We start from the raw sequence: 26,025 nt of genomic DNA, 5'->3' as shown, positions 1-26,025 counted from the left end.
ATGGTTGTATTGTTGATACGAATAGTAAAATAAGTGGCAATTTTCACAGTCCTATCAAAACTTCTTTGTGTTTCTTACGGAAATCAAAACCCCAATTCCACCCGTACAGCAATAAATTAACATTCAAAAATTCTATTAAAAAGCCACTGTGACGAACTTCATTGGTATTACTTACAACGACATCCAATAGCAGTTCTCCCTTTGTGCCGTGAAGGATTTTTACAATATTTCCTATTGACTTTTCACAAATGTAGAGTGCATGCTGACGTGCTGACCCAGCACAAACATATTCACCATCTCCAGAAAAGCAACATTTCTTCCAAGTTGTCCTACAAAAAAGAAAAAAAGGAATTAAAAGTCACTATTATTTCTTCTTCTTATTTCTTCTATTATTTCTTACAATCGTTAAATTTATGGGTGTGATCGTATTCCCAAATTAGAAATCTTAGGAAGGAACGTAGAAAATTAGTTCTTATAAGCTGTATGAGGTGAGGAGGGGAGGAAGGGAGGAGGAGAGACTAAAAAAACTTTGAAGTTGAGTCTGGTGCCAAATCTAGACTGAATTTTTATTTGGCTTTAGGAGCAGCTGACTGATTTTCTTTGGTTATTCTGCCGGATTTATATTCACCTGTTTTCGCTAGACCTAAAGTGAAAAATTTCTACTTGTCAGATAAAAGAACTTAAATAATTTACAGGAGGTAATAAATAAATTCAATCTTACAACACAAATATCCCCCTCCCCCCCCCATAAAAAACAACAGAACAACTCATCAAACACCGTGAAACAGAATTTAGGTATCAATACATATAACAAAACAATCGGCTTATTATGCCAAATTCAAAAATATAAGATTCATTAAGCTTAGCGTTAAAAATAAAAGGCTACGAGCCTGAAAAAAGTTGCTTTATTTTCCAAAAAAGGGGGGAAACACCCCCTAAAAGTCAAAAAACTTCATGAAAATCACACCATTAGATTCAGCGTATCAGAGAACCCTATAGTAGATGTTTCAAGCTCCTATATGCAAAATTTGGAATTTTGCATATTTGCCAGAAGAAAGATGCGTGTTTTTTATAAATAAAAGTTGAAATAGGGATAAAATCCTTTTAATAGACAATGATGATGATAACAGTAATAGAAATTCTCAAAAATACCAGATATTTCGGTCACATATACAGTGACCGTCATCAGTAGTAAAACTAAACTAAAACAATTTAAAACAAAAGTTTATATACTAAATCAAATAACACTACATATTGTTTAGATCTCTAATTCTTTTCAAAGCAAAGGCGGAAGCTATTCTCCTTGACCTTCTTGGATTCGGTTCATTAGCGTTCAATGATAACACTTGGACAAAGGTCAACTACATTGGGTGAATTGAACTTTACTCTGTCAGATTTTAATAAATTATCATAGATAGAGTTCAACCAATATTCACCTGTATCCAAATTCAAAGCAATAATCTTGAATAAGATTTTCTTTATTTCATGAACTTCACGAAAATTTTGCTTTAAACCCCGATCCCTAGAAATCAAAGAGACATTCTCGAACAAAATAAAATGGTCTGGAAAATTAAAAATATGTTCTGAAAGGGCTGAAGTAAAATCTTCAGACTCAGAATCTTGCTTTAAAGCCGAAGAAATTGAATCTTTGTGTTGTAATAACCTCATTTCCAAACTCTGGTTAGTACGTCCCACATATGAGTTTACGCAAGTACATGGGATCTGATAAACCCCATTTTGTTGCCCCAATGAAGTTAGATCCTTCCCAGAATTTAGAAAACTACCCAAAGTATTATTACTCTTTAAAGCTACCCTTCGACCATTGCTTTGTAAAATTCTTTTAAGTTTTTCACTTAGCCCGTGTACATATGGCAAGGAACAAAAAACATCCTTCTCCCCAGTCTTCTCCAAGACTTCCTTAGAAGTCTCTAGAAACCTTTTTCTTCTTTTTGAAAAAGTCTGGTTAATTAACCATTCTGGATACATGTTGCTTATTAGTATTTTCCTTAGAAAAGACAACTCCTCCTCAACAAATTTTGGAGAGCAAATACTAAAGATCCAATCAGTTAAAGAAATGTTCAAACCAATTTTTACTTGGCAAGCGCGACCGGAACTATAAGACAAAAATCTATTGTTATTGTGTCTGTTTTCTGTAAAATTTTAAAATTCAGCGTACTTTTATTTTTCAAAAGAAGAACATCTAGGCATATAAGTTTCCCATTCTCTTCTGATTCAACAGTAAAATTTATATCCCCCCCAGACAATTAAAATGTTTGAAAATTTCTTTTAATTCCTCTTCCCCATAATCCCATATTGAAACAATGTCATCCATATAGCGGCCCCAGAAAATGTTTTAAAAAATATGAATTTAACGCAATTGTTTCAATATTCTCCACAAAAATGTTAGCTAATAAAGGGGATAAAGGGGCCCCCATAGGTAAACCATTTATTTGTTCGAAATACTCCCCTCTAAATTGAAAAAAAATAAGAGAACTTATTGCACAACCTTACTAAATGCATAATTACAGAAAGTTCCAAATCTGTTTTGCCACTAATCAAATCCAAATTTCTTAACAGCTTCCTTTCTAGCAGAGTTTCGGCTGCTTCTACATCAGTATTTGTGTACATTGATATATTGTCGAAGCTTGAAAGCAAAGAATTCGAAGGAAATTCTACATTTTCAGTTTTTCAACCAAATTCGAAGAATTCTTAATATACGAAATTTGTGTAGACAAAAGTGGTTTACAGATTGACACTAACCATTTGCTCAAAACACTTGTTGGTGACCTTGTACTTGACACAATTGGTCATAATGGTAGGTTAGGCTTATGAATTTCGGGAAGTCCATATAATTTAGGGCACAAGGAACTGCGTGGCAGGCATTTGTAATTGAGTTGAGGTGTAATTTTTCCTCCATCCTTTAAGTACTTGAATTCGTTCTTAAGCTTATTTGTAAAAGAGTCTGTTGGATTAAACCATAGCTTCTTGTATCTTTTTTCATCATTTAGAAATCTTCTTACTTTTGAATAGTAGTCCTCAGTATTCATCACAACTAAAGTGTTACCCTTATCTGCTTTTGTAATGGTAATTGAACCATCCTTTTTCAAGTTTTTAAGAATTCTTATGTCTTTGATGGTCGTACTAGGAAATTCCGATTTCAATACAAAATTAGACAGGGTTTTCATGGAAGAAGCTCTTACTAAACTAACATCTTTAATTAGATTTGCATTTTTATGCAAAGATGTTTCTATTGAAGAAATAATATCTTCCACGGGGACTTTATTAGGTTTAAAACAAAATTTCGGACACTTTTCAAGCGCTGATTGTTCTTGTATTGTTAAAGTTCTTGATGAAAATTAACCACACCTGCTCTAAGAATTGACGAAGGTATTACCGCATTATTTGTTGATAATTTCGAAAACTTTTTTAGCAATCTTTCTCTGGAAAGGCGAAAGTCATGATTGAAGTGATTTTTTCCTGTTTGTTGAATAAAACAAAAGTCACTTACACTAACCTTTTTTGATATAAGATTTTCTAGGGAAAGTTTATCTCTCACTATTAAAGCTCTTTTTCGACTTTTATCCATAATAATGTGATTTAAAGTCTTGAAATGTAAGCTTCGTTCAAACTTTTCTTCCTTGAAAGTGTCCAAATGTAAATTGAATTTTATTGAAGGTGGCACAATTCTCATCTTCTTACATCGTAGAAGAAAATCCTGGTGGTTGATAACATTTGCATGTTTTTCTGAGTGTTTATATATTTATACAGAATTTTGGTCAAATCATCCCCATAAATATAACGTAGATAATTTTGGAGACCGCACTGCATTTCCATGGCGGTAAATAAAAGTTCAAATAGGGATAAAATCCTTTTAATAGACAGTGATGATGATAACAGTGATAAAAATTCACAAAAATACCAGATATTTCGGTATAAACTTTTGTTTTAAATTGTTTTAGTTTAGTTTTACTACGATGACAGTCACTGTATATGTGACCGAAATATCTGGTATTTTTGTGAATTTTTATCACTGTTATCATCATCAGTGTCTATTAAAAGGATTTTATCCCTATTTGAACTTTTATTTATCGTCATGGAAAGGCAGTGTGGTCTCCGAAATTATCTACGTGTTTTTTATTAATTTTTTCTTTTCCCCAGTGGGGATCGTATCGAACCATTGGTCATAGAACATCAGGAGAGGGTTCATTTGAACAGAAATTAAAAGTTCTAGTGCCTTTTTTAAGTGACAGAAAAGATTAGAGGGTAACTAGCCCCCTCCTCTCACGGCCCTTTTCCCCTAAACTCGTTCGATCAAAGTTTTGATATAGCCATTTGCTTCAGCATAGTTGAAAAGTCCCAAAACTATGCCTTTGGAGATAATATGACCCCGCCCACCAGCCCCTGGGAAAATGTCTTTAAGTTATAAAATTTACCCATTGTTCTACGTATAGTATTTGTTATTGGGTGGTATAGACATTTTCGGATGGGATTTTGTAGAAATTTTACACTGGCGGATGGGAGGGGGGGGGGGGATTTGACAGAATTCCTATACGATTTTTTTTTTATTTGTCTTACTTTCTCTTTGTCAGCTTAATTTTCAAAGGGAAAATTTTCAGCGTGTTTTGATTTCCAGGAACAATTTCCATGTAAGGGTGATTTCTGAAGCGATCGGAAAAACAATTAGGGGCGATACATAAATTAATCTGTATATGAAAGGGGCTATCCCCTTCTCAACAAATCGCTCTTTACGCTAAAGTTTATCTTTTTGTTCAAATTATTTAAGAATAACACCCGAACCCCAAGGGTCGTTTAATTAGAGTAATTAGAAGCTTTCTTAAAAGTTTGAAAAATGACTTTAGCGTAAAAAGTGAGGTGTTGACGAGGAGACAGCCCCTTTCATATAGGAAATAATTCCTGTTCGTTTTAATTTTTAATGTTGCTCCTTACTTTCAGCTGAAAAAATCTTTTTTTTTTAAATTGATCGTAACAAAAGGCCATCTGAGGCCAACACAGCCTCTCGCAGAGCTGTTTCAGTTTCATGGCTATATCTATATCGAGCTTTGAAATTATTAACAAAAATTCAAGCAACAGTTTTTGAGCTGTTATCAAAAGTATTTAAAATCAAATTGTCAGAATGATATTTACACGTAAATAAATATAAAACTACTACTACTACTACAACTACTAAAAACTCACCGCAGCACCAAGACACCTGTGTCAAACACAGCTACGCACGCTCCTCCTCCATCTCAATCTATTCAAAACCTCCCTCTTTACACCCTCCCAGGAAGTTTCCGAAAAAAAGAATAATATAAGGGAATAATTCCCTTTAATAAATATAAAAAGGAAGTCAAAATTGGCCACGGGGAAGTTGATTTCATTGGCATGGTACTTGGCCAGCTTCACCGAAATACCCGCAATATAGTCTTTTGGTCCAACTAAGAAAACTCTACTACCTTTCAAAATATTATAGCATTTCCAGCGAGTTTTCCCAATCACAATTTTAAAAACCTTCATGAGGACCGGCTCAAAAAAGAGTAATTCTTGTATTGTTGAAAGACAAGCTATATTCAAGATGAAAATTGGAAGTAAGTCTTCATCAGATTTGCATGCAAATTTCCACCAGTTTTAAATGCGAATCAAATTTTTATTCTTTCTGCGGCTTTTACAAAAATAAAGAACAGAAAGAAGTGATACAAATCATTAACAAGGCTCTTTTTCAGAAAATTTCTTCGAACTTGGGCTTTATACCTTTTATAATTGCTTAGTAGTGCGAGCTACATACCTGTAACAAAAGGCATGCAAGTAACAAAGCAGTCTCTACAAAAGAGCAAATACGTTTGTCACAACATTGCTGAGAACTGAAGTTATTCCTAGAGTTAGAGTTGTCTTTTTTAAGAATGTTTCTTCGCCTTAATATGAAGTAAAAACTCGCTGCAAATAACCCCGCTGTTTCAAATATACCCCCAAACGAACTACTAATACAATCACTAAACACCAGTTTTTAAACATCAGTTAAAAAGAGATTCTTCCACTTCGGTCACCTTTTATTCACTTGTTTAGCGGCACTAGACACATGATGAGTGCCTGCTATGCCGCCAGTCCCTTACCATGCTAAAATATTAGGATTTATGAAATTGCTGAGCCTTAGCTTAAGGGAACTAATTAACAGCTTTGATGAAACCCCTCCCCCCTAACAGACAAAAATTTTACACGAATGGAAAAATCTACTAAAGACGGATGTATGGGACGACACAAAAACTTTTTAAAAGAACTACTTATTATGTGCTTCCTCCTGCAGAATATCAGAATGAGGTATCTCCCTCAAAGAATTGTCTTGTCGCTTTGAAAAACAGGGGTACAAGCAGAAAAGGCTCCTTAGAAGTAGGCGACTTGGTATACTGGTAAAGACAGCTATTCGCACCACATCGAACCTTGCCTTTAGAGATAGCGGTTGGTCTTTGGATGTGCAACTGTCTACCCGACAAACCCTATTATGGATCCACAGAAGCAGCGCCAATTGAGCTTTGGGAACCCGATAATAGAGCACGCAATCGGTACTTGTTAACTATAGCAACCACACCAACATTTGGACAGCGTAAAGCAAGAAAACAATTCTTACTCCAGAACATGCAGTATAATTGTAACTAACACATTTTGCATACAGACCCACTATACTTCACCCCCAACCCCCCCTAATATGCAAATATATAGCCCAAATTAAATAAGTCCAATGCCTTCTGTCACCATTCAATTTTTTTTTTTCGGTTCCTGTTTCGCCACAGTGATACAATTTACAGGCAAACGGATTGAAACAAGAGAGTCGTATTGGGAGAATAGATGGAAAATATATAATTTTGGCTATATTTAGACATTAGGGGGGGGGGGTGTCGTAAATTATAGCGGGTCTGAATGCAAAATGCGTTAGCTACAATTATTCTGCGTATTGTTTTATTATACGTATCGTATTATTCTGCGTAAGTAGTAATTATTTTCGAACTTCACTACTTAGGTGTGGTCGCTAAAATTAACAAGTACTAGGCAACCATATATGGCAGCAGGATCTCGCATAGCAATACTTGTCAGTGGAGCCAGGCTACGGTTACTAGAGTTGGCTTTACCGTCTCCCTGGAGGATATATGGCCTCCCCCCCCCTCACTAAGAACATTGCATCCGTTACTCCTTAAAAATTAAAAGAAAAAATATCTGCTGGTTTAAACTCTTGTTAATTGTAAATTAATCACTTATTTGTTTTCAGCCAGTTTCAGCAAGTTAAGGACACTAATTAATACTTCGATCAGCTAAAATCAATTTGACTAAAACCTTACTTGTTTACATGATCTTGAAGTCTTTGTAAAGGTTATGGATAGCCGTCTTTTCCACATTCAAGAACAGTCTTCGAATCATACACTCGGATAATTCTGTCTGCACTGTTCAAAAGAAAGGAATTGAAAAGAAGCAAAATACACGCTAATTATCTCTCTCAGCGCGATGAAAAAAGCTATCCTTTTAAAGAATTTGTATTTTGAAATTCTGCTTTCTCAAAACTTTTACGTAGTAATTTCTCGCCTTTTCATATGAGCATAAAGCAAAGTAAAAATTTGATTTTATCTTTAATATTATCTTGAATCAACATGAAAAGCAGATTCTTTCATTAACTTGCTATAATTTTTTTTTTTTAATTTTCAGTTACTATTGGCACAGGTCTTTTTTAACTTACAATTTGTTACCTTGACCTGACCTGTTTGATGCATTTTTTTTGTAAAAATCTAAACTTACCGTAGCATAACGGTAGCACAAACGAATTTGAAAGTTTTGTAAATCTGACGTTTATCTGTTAACAACAATTATTTTTCCTAACCATTTGTTTGAATGTAAGATTATTTTTAATGTTCGAAAGAGTTTTACGACACGGAATTAAAATTAAATTTCTTATTGAACGCTAGGGTACTTATCTTCTGCCAAGTAAGCGCACTTTGTTGCCCTCAGGTGGCTATATTTCGCAATTAACTGTTATTAGAAGTAGTAAATCTTCGGTTTATTCGGCCCCTATTGCAAACCAAAACCTTAAATGTAACATAAAAAACCGCATTTGACATTAAATCAACTACTAGCGTTTCCTAGTGGTAAGCATTCAGTCTAGGCAGAGACCCGTTCTAAGAAGGGAAAAGACATATATTATTATGCAAGCATGCGTTTGATTACAAGAAGGTCCCCAAACAAAATTGAATCCAGGGAGAAGGATCATGTCACTGAGGAAGGTGGGGGGTAACAATGCATGTATTTATACTCTATATTTAAGAAATCAACAGGGGGAGGGGGGAATCTCAGAGTCACCTCCTCCTATGCAAGGTCGTGTCGACAAACACCAATCCTATTTTTATATCAATAATCCGATAGAGCGAAATAAAATAGCGACAAAGACTCACTTTCCCCTTCGCGAAAATTCGATGGTTTTGATTGCAGTGACGCTAGTAGTTCCTTGAGTGACCTTAAAGGAAGCCTTGATTTCTAACGTTTTAGGACACAGTACCAGAACCTTTCCTCTGCCATTACCAGTATATATGTGGTCACCTTTTCTATCAAATGATGCAACTATATTAAGATCATTCTAAAAAAGAAAAAGAAAAAACACATCAATTTAGGAAATTCCCCTTAAGTATAACAATAGTGGTTCATAAGGCAACTCCTGACAGAGCTCTTCAATCAAGACATGGTGTCAAACGCAATCGTGTTTCATAAGTAAGGTTGCAACAAAAACTTGGTTTTAAACATAGTCCAAAAGTATAAGTTTGAAGATTTGTTTTAAAACTGAAAAAAAAAAATGATTTCATTTCAAAAAATGTCCACTTCTAAAACAACAAGAAAGAATTTTAATAGACAAAATTTTTGGCAATAAAAAGAAATTCTTTGTCACCTGATCCAAGAAGTTTTAATACATTTATGAACCTTCGTTGAAGTAATTCTCAATCTGAAACACACCATTAGTCTGCTTTAACTATTTATTACTGGTTTTCACTTTAAGTTTTTTTTATTAGCTCTCTTTTGCTTCATCAAGCTAAATCCAGCAAATGAGACCAAGAAGAAAAATTATTACTAGTTACTTTTACTGGTTGGATACAGATTGATTTTACACATTGTTAGTATAGTACTCCTTCATATTTCCTTTTAATTTACAATTCTAAGCATAATATAAAAGGAAATATTGAATCGAGGTCAAAATATTAAAAAAAAAGATTAAAAGGTCAACTTTGTCTTTTTTCAGCTCTTCCTTTGTGGTAGAAGTAATTTATTCAGCGCTATGTTTGTAATTAAAATAAAAGTTAGCCTTTGTCCTGCGTTTGTGCATGCAAAACAGGCACACAAACGATAACTTATATTACAGATGAGGTAGGAGGAGTTGTAAAACTAGCAAATAACAGGTGAAAAGAGAATTAAGAGATACTATGAAAAATACTTTTAAATCATGAATGATTTCCCCGACCCTGTAGTACGCAAACCCCTGTTATAAAACCTGAACTCCTTTAAAGACCTGATCATGACCAGTAGCACACCAACATATGGGACGAAAAGAGACTTTATCCTCTCAGAGAGATATAAACACCATTCTGTCCTTATGTAAATTAATGGAAATGGATTCAAATATACGAAAGGATTCAGCTACATTATTTTAAAAGATAAATAGGATTAGATAAAAAGCCTAATAGCATTGTTATAAAGGGTGATCTGTGTCTTTTTAGCTTAAGAAATAAACGGTTAGTATGCAAGGTAGGTTATTGGGAAAAAATCACTGCTATACCAGATTATTGGTTAATAGAAAATACTTTCAATGAAATGTTATTGGATAAAAGAAAAGATTTTTGACCTGTGCAAATTAAGAGTATACTAGACAATTGTGGGCTATCATGCTGGTGGAATGATGGCATTAGATCTGGGGTGGAAATAGGATTGATCGCAAAAGCTGTTGAAAAAATGCCACAAGATCAAGGTATCCAGGTTTGGCAAGAAGACAAGATCAAGTCAGCATCCCTTGGAATATATAGAAAAATAAAGAAACCTGGGGATAAGAAATATATATAAAATTTGAGCTTCAAAATAATACTTTAAAATGGGTTTTATCACTAAGGAGGACTTTTATGCCGCTTGAGGAGAGACGAAAGTATTTAGGGAGGGTTAAGGTACGGAGTGGTCCCTTCTTTTGTCCGATTTGCGGAGAGTCTAAAGATTTAATGTGTTATTGTGAAGAACTGAAGGTACTTAGAAGGGAAATTTGTGTGAGGAATGTCATGCATAGAAGTTGTTTAGAAAATAAAATATAAAGTATTTGCAAAGTGGATATTAAAAGCTTGAGAAATTTTGTGAGTGGGGGTGATGAGACATAAGGAGAGCTTTCTATTGTAGAGTTATTTTCAAATGTGTTTGAACTTATTGTGCTTTATGTGTTTTGTTGGATTTGTAATATCCATGGCCCATGGAGTTTTTGTGAAAAATATATCTATATCTATACAGTTTTTCTTTGTCAAATAGCATTTGGGCTCGGAGCATTCGGGGTTCCTTGTGGCCTTTAAGTTGGTTGCATGCTACTCAATGGTGTTGATTTTTATTCTTCCAGGTAGAAAAGAAACGACCTTGCCTTTTTCACGAAGGGCAAAACAAGGGGAACGTAGGGTCCTGCTATCTTTTCCCCGCAGTTTCAGAATATATACTTGGTGAGTACCACTACGGCTCATGCGAAAGGACAGATTGTCGGTTACGGCTGATTAATCATTTTATACGCGGCCAACATGCAACAAAGATACATACCGCAAAATCTGTGACGTACCATGTGGCCATAAGATGATCCCATTAGTCTTGTGTTTTAGAGTCAAAGCAAAAAACAACTTTGGCTTCAATGCCCAAGACGTCTTAACTAATATGAAAATTTTAACTCGCAATTTTCAAATCCATACTTTTTTTTGCAAAAGACCGATTTTGCAGTTAATTGGCCTTGTCCTGCTTTCCTGTCTTATAAGCCTTTGATTATGCATAGAAAATCTATTATTGTTTCAAAACTACTCGTGTTTTTTCCTTGGTGTGGGAGAGCGACTTTCAGAGACATGGGCTTTTAGATGTAAAATTAGAAGCCAGATGCAAGTTTACACAAGGTCAGAAATCAAAACAAATGTGCAATAAGTAGCAAACAAATTTAGACGGTGGGTTTACGCTTGTACTGTATTTTTTGTCAAAAAAAAACAAAAAAAACATAAACCATCACTAACAGCAAACTGCCAACTTTCCCTTTAATATATAAGAAAACATTTTGCAAAAAAAAACCGTTTGGGGGGGGGGAAGTCCTGCATCCCCCCTTCCTGAAGAAACTCATTTTTGGTAATCAAGTTTGTGTGAAGGAAATTTAGAAACTGAAAAAAAAGTTATAAACTAATCAGAATAAATGGCACAACTGATCGTTAGACGAAGGTATTTTTTATTATCATTTTTTTTTTACAGATACTCCCACCTAAAAGTGTCATGATAAAGGTAATCTGTGTGAATGAGGTGCCATCGTTGCCTAAACTCTGTCTGATTCCAACGGGAGGTTTTCATAAAATAGAAATTTCAAAAGGGTAATGCATATACTTAAAATGTACAGTTTTGGTAACACTCAAAATATTTGAATGCTAAAAAAACGAATATTATTTCAGCGGAAAAATACACGAGAACATAGATTTATTAAAAAAAGCAAGTCCTTAATTTACCTCTTAGTTCTCCAACAAAGATGTAACTAAAATATGCGAATGCGGGCAAGTTACAACATGGATAAGAAGTAATTAATGACTTGATTCTAAACAAAATTATGTTAAATGTTCAATAACAAAATCTTACTTAATATGATATTAATTTTCATAACATTTATCGGCCAATAGCACATCCGAAAAACAAAGATATAATGCTACTGAACGGGTAACAGTTTCCCCTTAGAAATCGGAGTCAGTTTGATTTCGGAATCCCGCAAGAGAATATATATTTTTTTTTTCTAAACCTAAAAGCAGACAACCTCATTGTAGAGATTATGTGTAGTCAGTGGATTTTATTAAAAGGTAATGGATTTTATGCGAAAATTGGCAAGTATACTCTGTTTTGTCTCGTGGCTGAGCGATCAAGCCAAAAGTTTAAGGAAACGTTCTTCTTTTTAGGGGAGGAGGACTTGGGAAATTTAGGCATGGAGGAAAACTATTTTCCTCTGGTCCTCACAAAACAGTGCAAGCTATGTTTTTTATGCCAGTCGTGTGATAGGCTCTTTGTCTAATTACCATATACTTTTTCTACAGAAAGGAAGAGTGAGTCTTAAGGAAGGCAACTGTAAAGACACAATGAAAATGGCAGATTTTGGACAAAATCCTAGATTTTATTAAAATTATAAGCGTTTTTATTATAACTATTAAATAAAAAAAAACAAGTTTTTTTAAACTAAAAGTAAGGAGCGACATTAAAACTTAAAATGAACAGAAATTATTCCGTATATGAAAGGGGCTGCCCCCCCTCAACGCCTCGCTCTTTACGCTAAAGTTTTTTATTGTTTTAAAAAATAAAGTTGTGAGAAAGAGTCTAACTTTTTTTTTCGAAAATCAGGCAAATTTTCTCAGGCGCGTAACTTTTGAAGGGTAAGAATAAACTTGATGAATTTTATATATTTGAAATCAGCATAAATCTGATTTTTTTTTATGTATCTATTGGTATCAAATTTAGTCCTACCCGTTTTCTAAAGTTTCGGTTACTATTGAGCCGGGTCGCTCCTTACTTACAGTTCGTTACCACGAACTGTTTGATAAGCATCATTATTAAATATTATAAAAAAGACTAAGGAAAAAGAGTAAACTTACATCTTCTTCTTCTGGTGGCATGATTCTATGTCCTCCGTCAACGGTGACAAGAACTGCAGCATGCCGCATCGGACAAACTAAAAATTGGCCATCATCCCTTGGATGAAATTGTACTTTCAAGATTGGAGACGGGAACCGGTACTTCTGATCACATTCTCCAGTAAGTATGTCCCAGATTGCAACAGTATTGTCAATCGACGCACTCACAAGCTTATAACCACGACGATTAAAACTGCAAATTGAATTTGTCAGAACGACTAGGAAATAGATTTTAAAGGAAACTTTTCATTTCAGCGTAGTTTTAATTATGTTTCTACCGGAATGGCTAACTGACAGTATACATTTGTAGACAAATTGCAAGCAGCATACAACAAGCGGGGGAAGGTTAATTTTTGCGTTTGTTCACTTGAAATAATTGTGCTGTCCTTTTTTAACTTATATTCTATCCTAATTAAACCGTAACGTCACAATCCCTTTCTTAAATGAATCATAAAAAGCATCAAGCTGCAATAAAGATTCTCAAAAGCATTAACGCTCGCATTCCGACTTTTACTAGGATTCTACCTCCACTGTTCAGCATTCCAGACTAAATGGGGAACAACCACATAATCGATCATTCTTGTAAAGACAAAAATTGTCTTAAGGATCAATGGGAGACCACGGAATCAAATGGGAAAGAAAAAGTCTCCTGGACTTAGATTATGCTGATGATTTAAGCATCCTAGATGAAAGTTTGAGCAAAATGAATGAACTTTTAGAGGTTTTGCGAGTTCAGGATGCTAAAATAGGTCTGAAAATTAATGTTAAGAAGACTAAGTCATTAAGGATAGGAATAAGTGAAGATGAAAAGGTGACATTGGGTAATGAATAGATTGATCAGGGGGGCAGCTTCACTTACCTTGGTAGTATTATTAGTAAAGATGGTGAAAGTATTGTTAGTAAAGATGGAGCAGTGAAGATGTTAAAAGTAGAATAGCCAAGGCTCAGGGTGTTTTTTCACACTTAAAAAAAGTTTGGAAGAATAGGAAGATAAGTCTGCAAACCAAAATTAGAATATTTGGTTTCTAGAACAACACCCAAGAAGACCTTCCCTAAACACATTCCTAAAGCATGGTGGACAAATGAGTGCCAAAATAAATGGAGAATAAAAAAGGCAGCTAGGACAGAATTCATAAAAAAAACCATCACCTACTACATATTTAAAAAAATTAAAAGCAGAATCTAATCTAAAAAGGACTATAATAGATGCTAAATATAATTACTGGAATAATTTTGCAAATAATCTCTCTAGAGAAACACATGAGCCAATTATACATAAAGTGATAAGCCACATATGTGGGAAAAAGACTTCCCCCAACCCACTCCTGTATGAGCTTATACATAATAATACCCATTATGACAATAATAATGAAAATGCTAAGCTATTTGCAACTCTTTTTGTTAATATGCTAACATCAAATAATCGAAGCAAAATGTCCCCAATTCCTATGAACCCAAGTTACCAACCACGCCCAGGATCCGAGTATATAACTAGTACATTTTAAATCCAGGAAATGAATAATGCAATACATCATATTAGGACCAAAACTAGCGGCAGCTATGACAATATACACCCTACATGGATAAAGAATCTCACCCCTTCATGCAAACAAGAAATGCTAAACTGTTATAATCACACTTGGGCACCTTCTATGATCCCGAATATATGGAAATGTTCGTCCCTCCTACCAATCCTAAAGAAAAATAAACCCAAAGATAATCCTGAGTCCAATAGGCCCATAATGATTACTCCTGTGATGGTGAAAATAAGGGAGAAAATGATCTATTACAGACTCCTCTGGTTTGTTGAAAAAAATAATATGATCCCTCACACTCAAACTGGATACAGGAAACACAAATCCTCAACAGATGCTTTCATTTTGCTAACAAATGCAATAAATGAATCATTCTAAAAAAAAAAATGTCATAGTTGCAGCTTTCCTAGATTTTGAGGGGGCATATGACAATGTGAACCACCAAATCCTTTTAAACAAACTTGCAAACCTTGGACTACTCCCCAAGCTAGTATCTTTTATAAAATCCTTTATAGGAGTGCGAAGTTTCATTGTTTGTGTTGGTTCAGCCTCTTCACCCCAAAAGACAATAACCAAAGGCCTACCTCAGGGAGCAGTCCTCAGTTGCCTCCTCTTTGCCCTATATCTCTGGGATATGAACCTACCCCACACGAATCTACAATATGCTGACGATCTGGTGCTATGGTCATCTAGCAACGCCTTTGAGATAGCACAGTCAAATCTGCAAAAGTCACTTTTCCAATTTGAAAAATTCTCTCAACATTCAGATTTACCCATTGCACCTACCAAGTCAAATATAATCCAATTTCACCGGAAGCAAAACAATGTTATTGCAAAACTAACTCTAAATAAAACAACTATTCCAGAATATAATCATACTAATTACCTAGGTCTAATGCTTGATCAAAAATTTAATATCCACCTCCACATTTCGAACACAATAAAAAAATGCTATAGAAAAACAAATATTCTAAAAAGACTTCTTTCTACTCCCTGGGAATGTAAGAAGAAAACCTTACTCCAGTGTTATAAATCACATATAAGACCCCACATTGACTATGGGCTCATCATATATGGTGCATGTGCAAAGACCCAGATGCAAAAAATTGAAATAACACATAATGATATAATACGTCTCATATTTGGTCTTAGGAAACCCACAAGCACCAAGTTTCTGCTTATGGAGAGTGGATTAACAGCAATAGACGTAGTATAACGGAATAGACGTAGAATAACGGAGAGACGTAGCTTTCTCTTGACAAAACATCTTACAAAATTGAATCAAATAGCTCACACACCCTACATAATTGGTTAAGAAATCCAGCCATGTATAGAGGCATTGCAGATGAGTATGCCAATATTCAGAAGAAGTTCCACGTACCGGCAAAGTCTATTGCACCCACTTTCCCCCAATCCCCTCCATGGAATGGTCAAGTCCCATAATAAATACTGATTTCTCAAAGTGGATAAAGATTTAACCCCCATTGCTTTTGTCCAGAAAAAATTTGCTGAACTTGAAACAATTACCAATAAAAATCACATCCAAATATTTGTTCATGGGTCAAAAATGAATGAGAAGGTAGCAAGTGGTGCTTTCCTTCCTCACCTGAAAATTGCAATGGGAGAGAGATTCTATAATAATTTATCTATAATTTCTGCTGAGTTAAATGCCACAATCATGGCATTAGAACACCTTAAGGAAAACCAACCTTTGACTGCAAATTCAAATAATATTATTGTATATTCCTACTCTTTATCAAGCCTTGAGTTGCTGGCTTAAGCTCCTCAGTATAAGTTGGACATTGACACTTATCATTGTCTCAGTATTATCGATAATCTTGCTTCAAGTGGCATAAGAACTTATTTTCAGTATATTCCTAGCCACTCTGGTATAAGTGGTAATCATCAGGTTGATGAAATAGCAAAAAATGCTATAAATATTGACCAGCCAAGTGGGAGACCAATCCCGATCAGAGATATTTACTGATGGAGGCTATCAGATATTAATTTTGATAAGATTAATCCTATCCTTTCCCCCTTTCCCAATAAGTATTTTTCTAAAATTTATCATAGAATTCGTTCTGGAACAAATGGACTAAATTTTCTTGCAGTCTCGTATAAGTTTTCTAATTCAAGGGCTTAAATTCCCCTGTCCCCTCTTTGCAGGCATTGTAATGTGAATAATGAAACAATTGACCATTGCCTATTTGAATGTAATATGCTGACGTCTGCACAACATACCTTGCTTTGCAAACTGTTAAAATGCTTCAAACACCACAAAATCTCACTGTCAGCCAAGAGCCTAGCCAATTATACCTGCAAACAGAGCATAGAAATCGACATCTATCAACTCATAATTGAACTCCTAGAGTCAAAAGATCTACTGAAAGATATCTTAAAATATCTAATAATCATGAGGCAATCAAGCCAGTAGCTCTGTAGCCCACAGAGTGAAGCAAAAGGAAAAGGGCTAAATAGTATTGCTGAAAAGCCCGCCTGCTGTTAAATAGAAGAAGAAAGAAGAAGAATATTATAAGCTACAGTAATGACAGTGGTCAAATATGGCTCTGAAGCATGGGTGCTTCGAAAAGTGGATAAAGATTTGCTAGATGCTTTCCAGAGAAACTGCTTTAGGATTATTCTGGGTAACTGGCTGACTAACCGCATTTCAAACAATAGGCTGTACGAAAAATGTGCTTCAATACTGCTCTCTAGGGCTATAATGAAAGAAAGGTTGAGGTGGCTTGGGCACGTTGTGCAGATGAAGGATGACAGATTGCCGAAGGTTGTTCTTTTCGGTCGACCGTCTAGGGCTAAACGGAAAGCAGGTCTTCCTCGTCTGGGGTGGGAGGACGTCATAAAAAGATTTAAAGGAAATGGGAACTTCTTGGGTGGGTGTAAAAGGGAGGCTCTGAATAGATCGGGATGGAGGAGGAGCGTGCGTAGCTGCGCTGGCTCTGGCGGCTTGATGCTGCGGTGAGTTTTTAGTAGTAGTAGTAGTAGTAGTTTCACAATAAAACATATGGGAGAAGCCAAGCTAAACCATAAAGTCCATTCAGATGAGCATAAAGCTAGAACTGCCATTGGGGAGCTTGATCTCGGTACAACAACTTTATATGTGTTTGTGGACTGTTTGTGAATGCTGTCTCCTACCGTGTTTTTAGAACATAGTGCTGTTAGTCACATTGCCTATGCTGATGATGTTCTGCTAGTTAGTCATACAAGGTCAGGCTTCACAAAAAATCTAAATGTTCTGATTAATGCTTTAAGTATTAAAGCTTTTAAGTAATTGGGCTTTCTGTAAATGCTTCAAAATACGAGTTTTTGTGTTTTAATACATCTAAACCTGATCTTTCTATAAATGGGGGCTAAATGCCGTTGGAACGGTTCCCTAAGAGGAAATTCATCCGGTTTGCATTTTCTGTTATTACATGCCTGTCTCGGTTTCATAATGACGTACAATACATTTAATTTTTGTTCGTCGCAATCTTACCTAGCACAGGGAGGTACAGCCACCGAGGCTTATGTAAACTTTACCATAGTTTTTGTTCTCCTACAATTCTTTTTCTTTCCGGTTTGCAGCCTTTAATGCGCAAAAAAGACCGTCTTCAGCTAAGGAGAGGCTATTTTAAATATTGTAAATTCCTGCTATATTTACCAAGGTGGTACAGAAATCACAAGATTATTTATCATTTTGGACTTATCGACCCTCTAGTGCTGCTTGACAACATCGCTAAGGACCTGAGGACCAATACTCCAAGGAAGATATGTACCAGTGACCCCCTCACTTATTTTTTTCCAGATTAGAGATTAAATATTGTTATGTTATTTATGTTGTGTTTTTCTTATTATTTCCTTGTGGATAATATTATTTTGTTTTTTCTTTTTTACTCCGCATTTATTTTAAATTGCGGGTTACAAATAAACTTACTTACTAATACTCCCCCAAAAAATATGACAATGGTGACAGTTGTTACCAACATGCATCTTTATTTGAAAGAGCAACCAGTATTAACAGTAATACTGTATTTGAAATTAACAGCACTGACGATTAGGGCTTTTCAAATTGTAGGAGCACAAAAGTCTACACGGTATATCAGCTGACAAAATGGTAGACCAACTGAAAATTTAAACTTTCCTAAATTAGTTGCTATAGTACCTCAGAGAGTTGCTAGTGGTATCACTCCAACGATCTATCTCTGATGGGGTACGGTCATTTATTTGGCTTTAAGATTAGTTTTTTTTATTGTTTTGTTCACAGTCTAATTCAGTTTTATTACATACAATACTCTCTCGTATGGAGGATTGTCTTGTTTTGTTTGATATTGACATTAATTAATGATGAAGTGACCTGCTCTATTGCAAGTACGTCTTAGTTGTATGTTTCCTTTTTCAAATTTTTCTTTGAATTAATGAAGCTGTCTGTAAAACCAAAATTCCCATTACAGAAAAAGACAAAACGGATTTCCCTGAAATGTAAATAGCCTAGTGGAATGTTGGAATGTCAATGTTGTAGTTAGTTGCTTCAATAAAAATAAAATAACCAATTCTTTCTACATTTGCCTAGAAAATTGAGCAACTGGCTCTCCCCACCCCTGGCTACGCCTAAACAGTAGCCAGTAGTTGAAGCTGTTTTCAAGTCCATGCAAGTTTTGAAAAGGCTTAGAAAGAAACTAAGCAATAAATATTAAATTCATGTGTTCCCCTTATCTAAGTTTTCAGTGTCTTCCTGTAGCTTCTTTCATTATGCTTTTCTGTCATACATTTTCCATTTTGAGGAATTTTTTTTACATAGTTTTTTTTTTCATATTTAATAACCAAAGAAGATTATTTAATATGTAAAATTACTCCCCAAGACATTAACAAATGCCATTGAGTTAATTTTCTGGTAATTCCTTGAATTTACTTGCCTGACACAACATACTGGATGCACATGGGCACTAATGACTTTGGCAATGCCTCTTGTTAAGAAATCCCAGAAAACGATTCTTCCATCATTACATCCTACAGCCAAAAGTGTACCAAGCCTATTAAAAGTGCAGGTCACTGCAACAGATATGCAGTCTAGAACGCCATCAAATTCCTGAAACAAATCAATATTGATAGTTTCTTTTACTTTATCATTTAGCTATTGTGAAAACAAGGTATCTGTAAATTTACTTCATACAGTCCATTACTTAGAATTAAATTAAGACTAGACCGTATATTTTCTAAGAAAATGTATATACATTGATATATGTATTATACAAAAAAAGAAAAATGTAACTATGTTTGAGGATATTCCTAACACATTGAGACAAAAATATATATATATATATATCTGAATTTCTATACCCTGTGAGCCCACTTTTAAAACTTATTACATGCACAAGATTGTCTTGCTTTCTTCAATTTCTTGAATTGATTACTTTTCTGAATATTTATTGCAGTGTTGCTTCATTCTCGTTATTTTCTCTGTACACTCACTGCAACCTTTTTCATTCATTGCAATAAAAATTCTTCACAAAAATTTACATATACAGTCAAATTTTCTATGATACATGATAGGTACCAAAAAATGCATTTTATTTTGAAAACCCTATCTTATTCCAGCATATTCACTTCTTGTCAACTAAAAACAGAACTATAGCTTTTAATTTCTGTTCAAATGAGGCCTCTTTCAATCTTCTATTATCATTTGTTCAATAGAATCACCCCTGGAAAAGAAACACCATATAAGCATGCATCTGTGATCTTCCTTCTGGGGAATAAATTAGAATTTAATGGTGTAATTTTCCCTAGTCACTTGAATTTTTGGGGATTTCTCCAATTTTTTTTTAGAATCATGGCATATTTTTTCATGCTTGTAGCTTTTGATGGGTGACATGCATAAACATAATAAATTTTATATTTTTGGAATCAGCACAAAAAGCCAATTCTGTTGCTGTATTAATTTTTATCATAGATATGTATTTAAAGCTTAAGACATATAGGCATATTTATGTTAGTGATTTTTATGAAATGAAAAAACTAAAGCAAGGGACTAAATTGGCACAAGAAACTTTAAGTAAAAATATTTAGATGTAGGCCTACCTTAAGAAGATACGTAGCTGGGAGCTACATCACATTTATTTTTGAACCACCTGTTTTTCTTTAAAAGAATTCTTACCTTCAAGCTGAATTTATCAGTTCACAAATGAAACTACTTACTTCGGGATAATTCTGACCAAAGGACTCTAGAAAAAAAGAGGCAACAATCAGTTTAAGCACATACACTATAACACTAGAATCATCATCCAAAATAATAATATTTATCTAGATACATGATGATACAACAAACCTGAAATTTTTAAACCAGACATCTGTCAATTGTGACAGTTATCAATGTCAATTGTGTGTAGTCAGACAACTGTCAAAAGTAGATTCATGTGTAGCACTGTAGCTCTAAAAATGTAAATACAAAGCTGTCAAAGTACAAAAACCATGTAAACCTACCCTAATACAAAAATGGTAATTATGGAGGCAGCCAGTGCCTAAAAAATCTATACTTAGATCAAAATCTAAAACTCATATTAAAGCATAAAGCCTTTTTGTTTTTCCTATATAAAGAATTTCCTAATATGTGCAAAAAAGCAAATTTTTAGCAACAAATGTAGAGAAGTCCCTTTTTTGAAATATTCACTAGGAGTTTTTGTGGTTGCCCTAGACATATAAATTGTTCTATTGGCAAACAGAAAGGTTTGTTGAACCTAAATGAATAGATCAAGGGCATCAAGTCATTTGGAATATCTGAATTTCTTGAAATTTTGTTCACTTACTTTGCATATTGAAGGATGCAAAATTAAAATCATAAAATAATTTTTTTTATAGAACCTATCCTTTTTCGGAAAATTAGAGATGAAAGTGGTATAGAAACACATTGTCAGTTAAAACTTATTTTACCAAAACATACCTTAAATTTAATTTGCCAGTAAAAATATGAATCATGTAAAAGCAGAACAGTGGTGATGGGTTGAGCTGCATCCCATTTTCTGAGTTACAGCTTAAAGCTTAACTACATCCTTGAAAGAACCTAAACTCCAACCATAGGCCTATGCAGTTCCTCACTAATCATGTTCCAGAGCCTAACAGAACATTCAAGCATAAACTGATTTGAGGAAAGACACTTTAGCAGCTTGCTTACCATGTTTATATGGGTAGAAAATCAAGATCTTTAGTTTTAAAAGATTGAATGAATAAATAAAATTTCACATCCACATCTGCTATTTTCCTCCTTCCCCTTATCCCCTCAGCTTTCTTTTGGTTGGAGTCTACTAAGATACATAAATCTTTCTTGACCATTGTTGAAATTACAGCCTCCCAAAGGCTTTTTGCATGACAGATAAAGTACTACAAGGATTTGTTTTGTACAACAAAATGAATGCATTTGTGCATATTAAAGTTAAAATCCAGCCTCCACATTTTAATTAAATAATACCATCTGTTCATATTAGCTTATACTAAACCTCTATTTTGAGACAAAAAGATGGGCTCATTCTTGAGTCATCTGCACAGATTTTATTACAAACTAAAACAAAGTAAATCAACAATAGTTTTTTTTTTGGAAAATATAAGACTGAGAACCGTTCTTCAAGGACAATCATGATGACTTGCTAAAAACCTAAAAAAAAAAAAAATGAAACTTTCTCCAATGAATTTTGATCATCTATATTTTATTCCCTAAAAATATTTTTTATGGTCTCCTTGCCCCCCCTTCCCCCTGGAAAGTTTTGAGGGTAAATTTCTAGGTGGCCCTATAATTTAGCTAGGATGAAAGTGAAAACATTATTTGATGCCTGTTTTTATGCTCTTCCATGATTCAATAATTGCTTCTGGTGCAAATTGCATCTTGAACCCTTAAAGGGGCAAAATAGGTATTTTATATGAGTTATTACTACTACTACTACTACTAACAACTCACCACAGCACCAAGCCGCCTGAGGCCAAAACAGCTACACATGCTCCTCCTCCATCCAAATCTATTCAAAGCCTCCGTTTTTACACCCACCCACGAAGTTCCCATTTCCTTTAAATCTTTCTTTATGACGTTCTCCCACCCCAGATGGGGACAATGAGCTTTCCGTTTAGCCCTAGATGGTTGGCCGAAAAGAACAATCTTCGGCAATCTGTCATCCTTCATTCGCACAACGTGCCCTAACCACCTCAACCTTTCTTTCAAAGAGCATAAAAAAGCCTCAAATGATGCTTTCACTTTCATCCTAGCTAAATTATATGGCCCACTGCAAATTTACCATGAACTTTACCTCCCCCACCCCCTAATGTGTAAATATATACCCTGAATTGGAATATAGCCTACCCTGAATTGTCAATGCAAAATTTTGAATTGCAAAATTTAGCACTATTTTTGTCAATGACATTTGAAAAACTTGAAACAGTAGAAAAATAGTTTGAATTGAAAATCAACTATTTTGAAGGTTAGGTTATAACTTCTTTGTGTGTTTACAAAAATTACATACCTCTGAGGCCTCTTTAAGGCTCAAGATGCAATTTGCACCAGAAGCAATTATTGTATTATGAAAAAGCATAAAAGAGGCATCAAATCATGTTTTCACTTTCATCCTAGCTAAACTAGCCTATGACTTGACTTAAGCCTTATCTGGCCTTTGTACCTGTGTTGGGTCTTCTTCTCTTCTGAGCAAATGAAAAATGTGGCAATGGTAGCTTGATCTGTCTGGTGCTAGATAAAGTAGCTGGGGGAGGTTATGGGCTGGGAAATTGTTGGTCTATCTCTTACAAGGTCAGCCTCAGGGGTGCATGCCATGAACCATCCTTAGAATGTGATTTTTGGAAGCTGAACCATGGGCCACTGGTCAATATATACCAAATCATATTATTGAGTTTCAAATAAAGTGAATACACCATTCAATGCCTTTTTTAATGCTGATTACAAATATAATACGCATTTCTATCGAAAATAAATTTCAGCCCCCCCCCCCCTATATAGGCTATAACTAACCCAAACAAACCTAACCCGGAATTGGCCTATATCGGAGGGGGCTGAAATTCATTTCCGCTAGAAATGCTTATTATATTTGTAATCAGCAAAAAAAAGGCATCAAATGGTGTATTCACTTTAGTCCTAACTCAATAATATGATTTGGTATATATTGACCAGGCCACCTAGAAATTTACCATTTTGAGACTAGAGAGAATTCTAAAAAAATCTTCCAAGAAATACTCCTCAATCCAAGAAAGAAGCAAGCCTAATTCTTCAGCCAGTGAGTAATAAAATTTTGGAATTAACTATCTAAAGATACAGTGGCAGCTGATTTAATGGTGTATTGTACTTAAACAAAATCTTGAGAAAGAATGGCTACAGCAGGAGTTTCTGTAAAACTGGGAAGCTGTTGAGTTCTCAACCCAAATGTAGCAAGCAACCACATCAAACAACCTACAGAGGTCTTCACGGAGCATTAAAAAGGTGAAAAATCCTTAGATTCACACCTAGCTGCGATCTAAGGCAATAACTACATATCAGTAGGCTACATACCAAGCAATTCTAAATTCATTTGGCACACGTTTTAAGAAATTCAAATTTGGCGGCTGAAGATCAAAACATTTTAACCACTTTAAAACATAGATGATTAATTTTGTAAATTTTCAAATGAAACGAAAAAAGACTCAAATTAATCAAGAAATTCAATAGTTTATTTCTTTTTTATTTTACAAAGATTTATCCCACAGGCGTTCTCCTCTAAATCACTAGGGATTTTATTTTAAAAGAAAAAAATTCACTGTAGCATTATTTTCAAATTACTTATAATAATAATAATATAGATTTATTACCTGCCAAAACTGTAAAAGATACAATGGGCGGCAGAGTATAAAAAAGTGAAAAAAATGCAAAAAAAAGAAAAAAAAGACAAACAACAAAGTATGGTTTAACACGAATATATACAATGAAATGGGCCCTCAACATCGACATTCAAATAACACATTCAACTAGGGTTGCCACTCGGCTGGTTTTTTTGGTGCCACTCTGGGTGGCAAAATAGTGTCAATTTTGTATAAAGTGTCATTTTCCAAAAATTTGCCGCTCGCGACGCGTCGCGTCGCTCGCGCTCATACCAACAAGCTTTTTATATTTAAAATATTTGCCAATCCGCTGTGGATCATCCCCGCGTGGTTTCCCGCATCTTTAAAATCTCCAACATGAAATAGCGGATCTAATGTTATCTATCAACTATAAAAAAGAAATTTTGATTTTACTTAGTCGGTGCTGATTTCCGGCTTTGCGCAGCACTTCTACTCTTGTCAACTTTCCAGCCCCCTTTTTTGAGAAAACGGAAATAATGGACAGCAATACTCGTCTACATTTAGAGTTTTTCATCCAGTTTTTCCATAAAATGGACTATCTGGATTATTAGAGTGCATTCAGGTGCTTGAAACTTTTCTTTTCTCCGAAAATGCTGAAGAGAATGCCATGAACATAGATAGTAGCTATTGGTGACCCTATGATAAACACAACTAATAGTGGTTCAGACTTTAACTCTTTCAAATAATTTATTTGGCAAAAACTAGTGGAAAAACAATGAGACAGCTATATCATCTAATCTGTTTATCACAATCTGAATATAATAAGTTTCACCAGAACTCTCACCTCTCCCGATAAATTTTTCTGTAAGATGTGTCCAGGGACTAGGGCATAGGAACAGTCAACTAGCATTTTAAGTATCAATATGAAAGCACCTTTATAATAAAAAACGAGCATTTAGAGTATCAGCATGAAAGCACATTTACAATCAAATATTAGTGGGAATATAATAAGTAAAATGAGGAAGTGCGTCCAAATTCAATTTATATAATGATGTAATATAAATTTAAGTAAGAAAAAAAAAGTGAAATTAGATTGTGATTTTGCTAACGATTGCATACGATTAAAGATAATGGAAGTTTTGGTATAAATTTTTTTTAGAATGATGGTTATGAATGAATATTCATTTGTCCATTGCCAAGAGTTCAAAGAAAAAATCTGAAAAATATGAACGGAAATGTTAGAGCGCATTTTTGCGTCACTGGCCCAGTCACTAGATATTCTCGTGGGACACCAGTGAGCTCAGTGGATGTTTTTGCGTTGCTGAGTTGTTGTGTAATGTCACCAGTGAGCTTTTCAGTCACTGGGCTTTAAGAGCTCCAGTCACGGAAATCGATGTCAAGATGCGCAAAGTTAAGCAGTCACTGGCCCAGTGACTGGTTAGCATAGTAACAGCTATTAACATAGTGGCGCAAAAATACACTCTTAGCTTTTCTTGCTCTTTTCTTCCTTGAATTGTAGTCCACCCTCAACTAGTAAAACATAGAAATTGAATTCGAACCCACTCAAGAATTGCAAACTGCTTGACTGACTTATCGTCTATGAGCCTACAAATTATTGCAACAACACAATAGTTGAACTAAACAACTGAAAACAACTGAAGGCTTCTCCACCACATTGCAGTTAAATGTCTATCTCTGTCCTCTTCATTGCCAAGTATTTCGTACCAAAGATCACTGGATGATCTTCGCTTATCAGTGATAAGAATAAGAATATAAACATTTCTCACACACAGATA

At 34.7% G+C, this 26,025-nt stretch overlaps 1 protein-coding gene across 1 annotated transcript in view; it reads right to left on the bottom strand.

The window, feature by feature from the left end:
- The window catches only part of Rbbp5 (retinoblastoma binding protein 5), a 28,569-nt gene extending 4,557 nt beyond the window's left edge, over positions 1-24,012 (bottom strand). Inside the window, exons 1-6 of the mRNA XM_089093365.1 lie at positions 23,964-24,012; positions 20,624-20,649; positions 19,345-19,517; positions 12,861-13,092; positions 8,430-8,611; positions 176-329 (exon numbers count right to left, since the gene is read on the bottom strand). Of these exons, the coding sequence (XP_088949491.1) occupies positions 176-329; positions 8,430-8,611; positions 12,861-13,092; positions 19,345-19,517; positions 20,624-20,649; positions 23,964-23,982 (786 nt within the window). The 5' untranslated portion in view covers positions 23,983-24,012. The remainder of the gene's footprint in view (positions 1-175; positions 330-8,429; positions 8,612-12,860; positions 13,093-19,344; positions 19,518-20,623; positions 20,650-23,963) is intronic.
- Positions 24,013-26,025: the final 2,013 nt, after the last annotated feature.

The sequence above is a fragment of the Artemia sp. Qi Xiang Cuo genome, chromosome 8 (assembly GCF_049724085.1).
Source record: "Artemia sp. Qi Xiang Cuo chromosome 8, ASM4972408v1, whole genome shotgun sequence".
Lineage (NCBI taxonomy): Eukaryota > Metazoa > Arthropoda > Branchiopoda > Anostraca > Artemiidae > Artemia > Artemia sp. Qi Xiang Cuo.
Note: the sequence above shows the minus strand (reverse complement) of the source record. Positions and strands in the feature narration are given on the sequence as shown.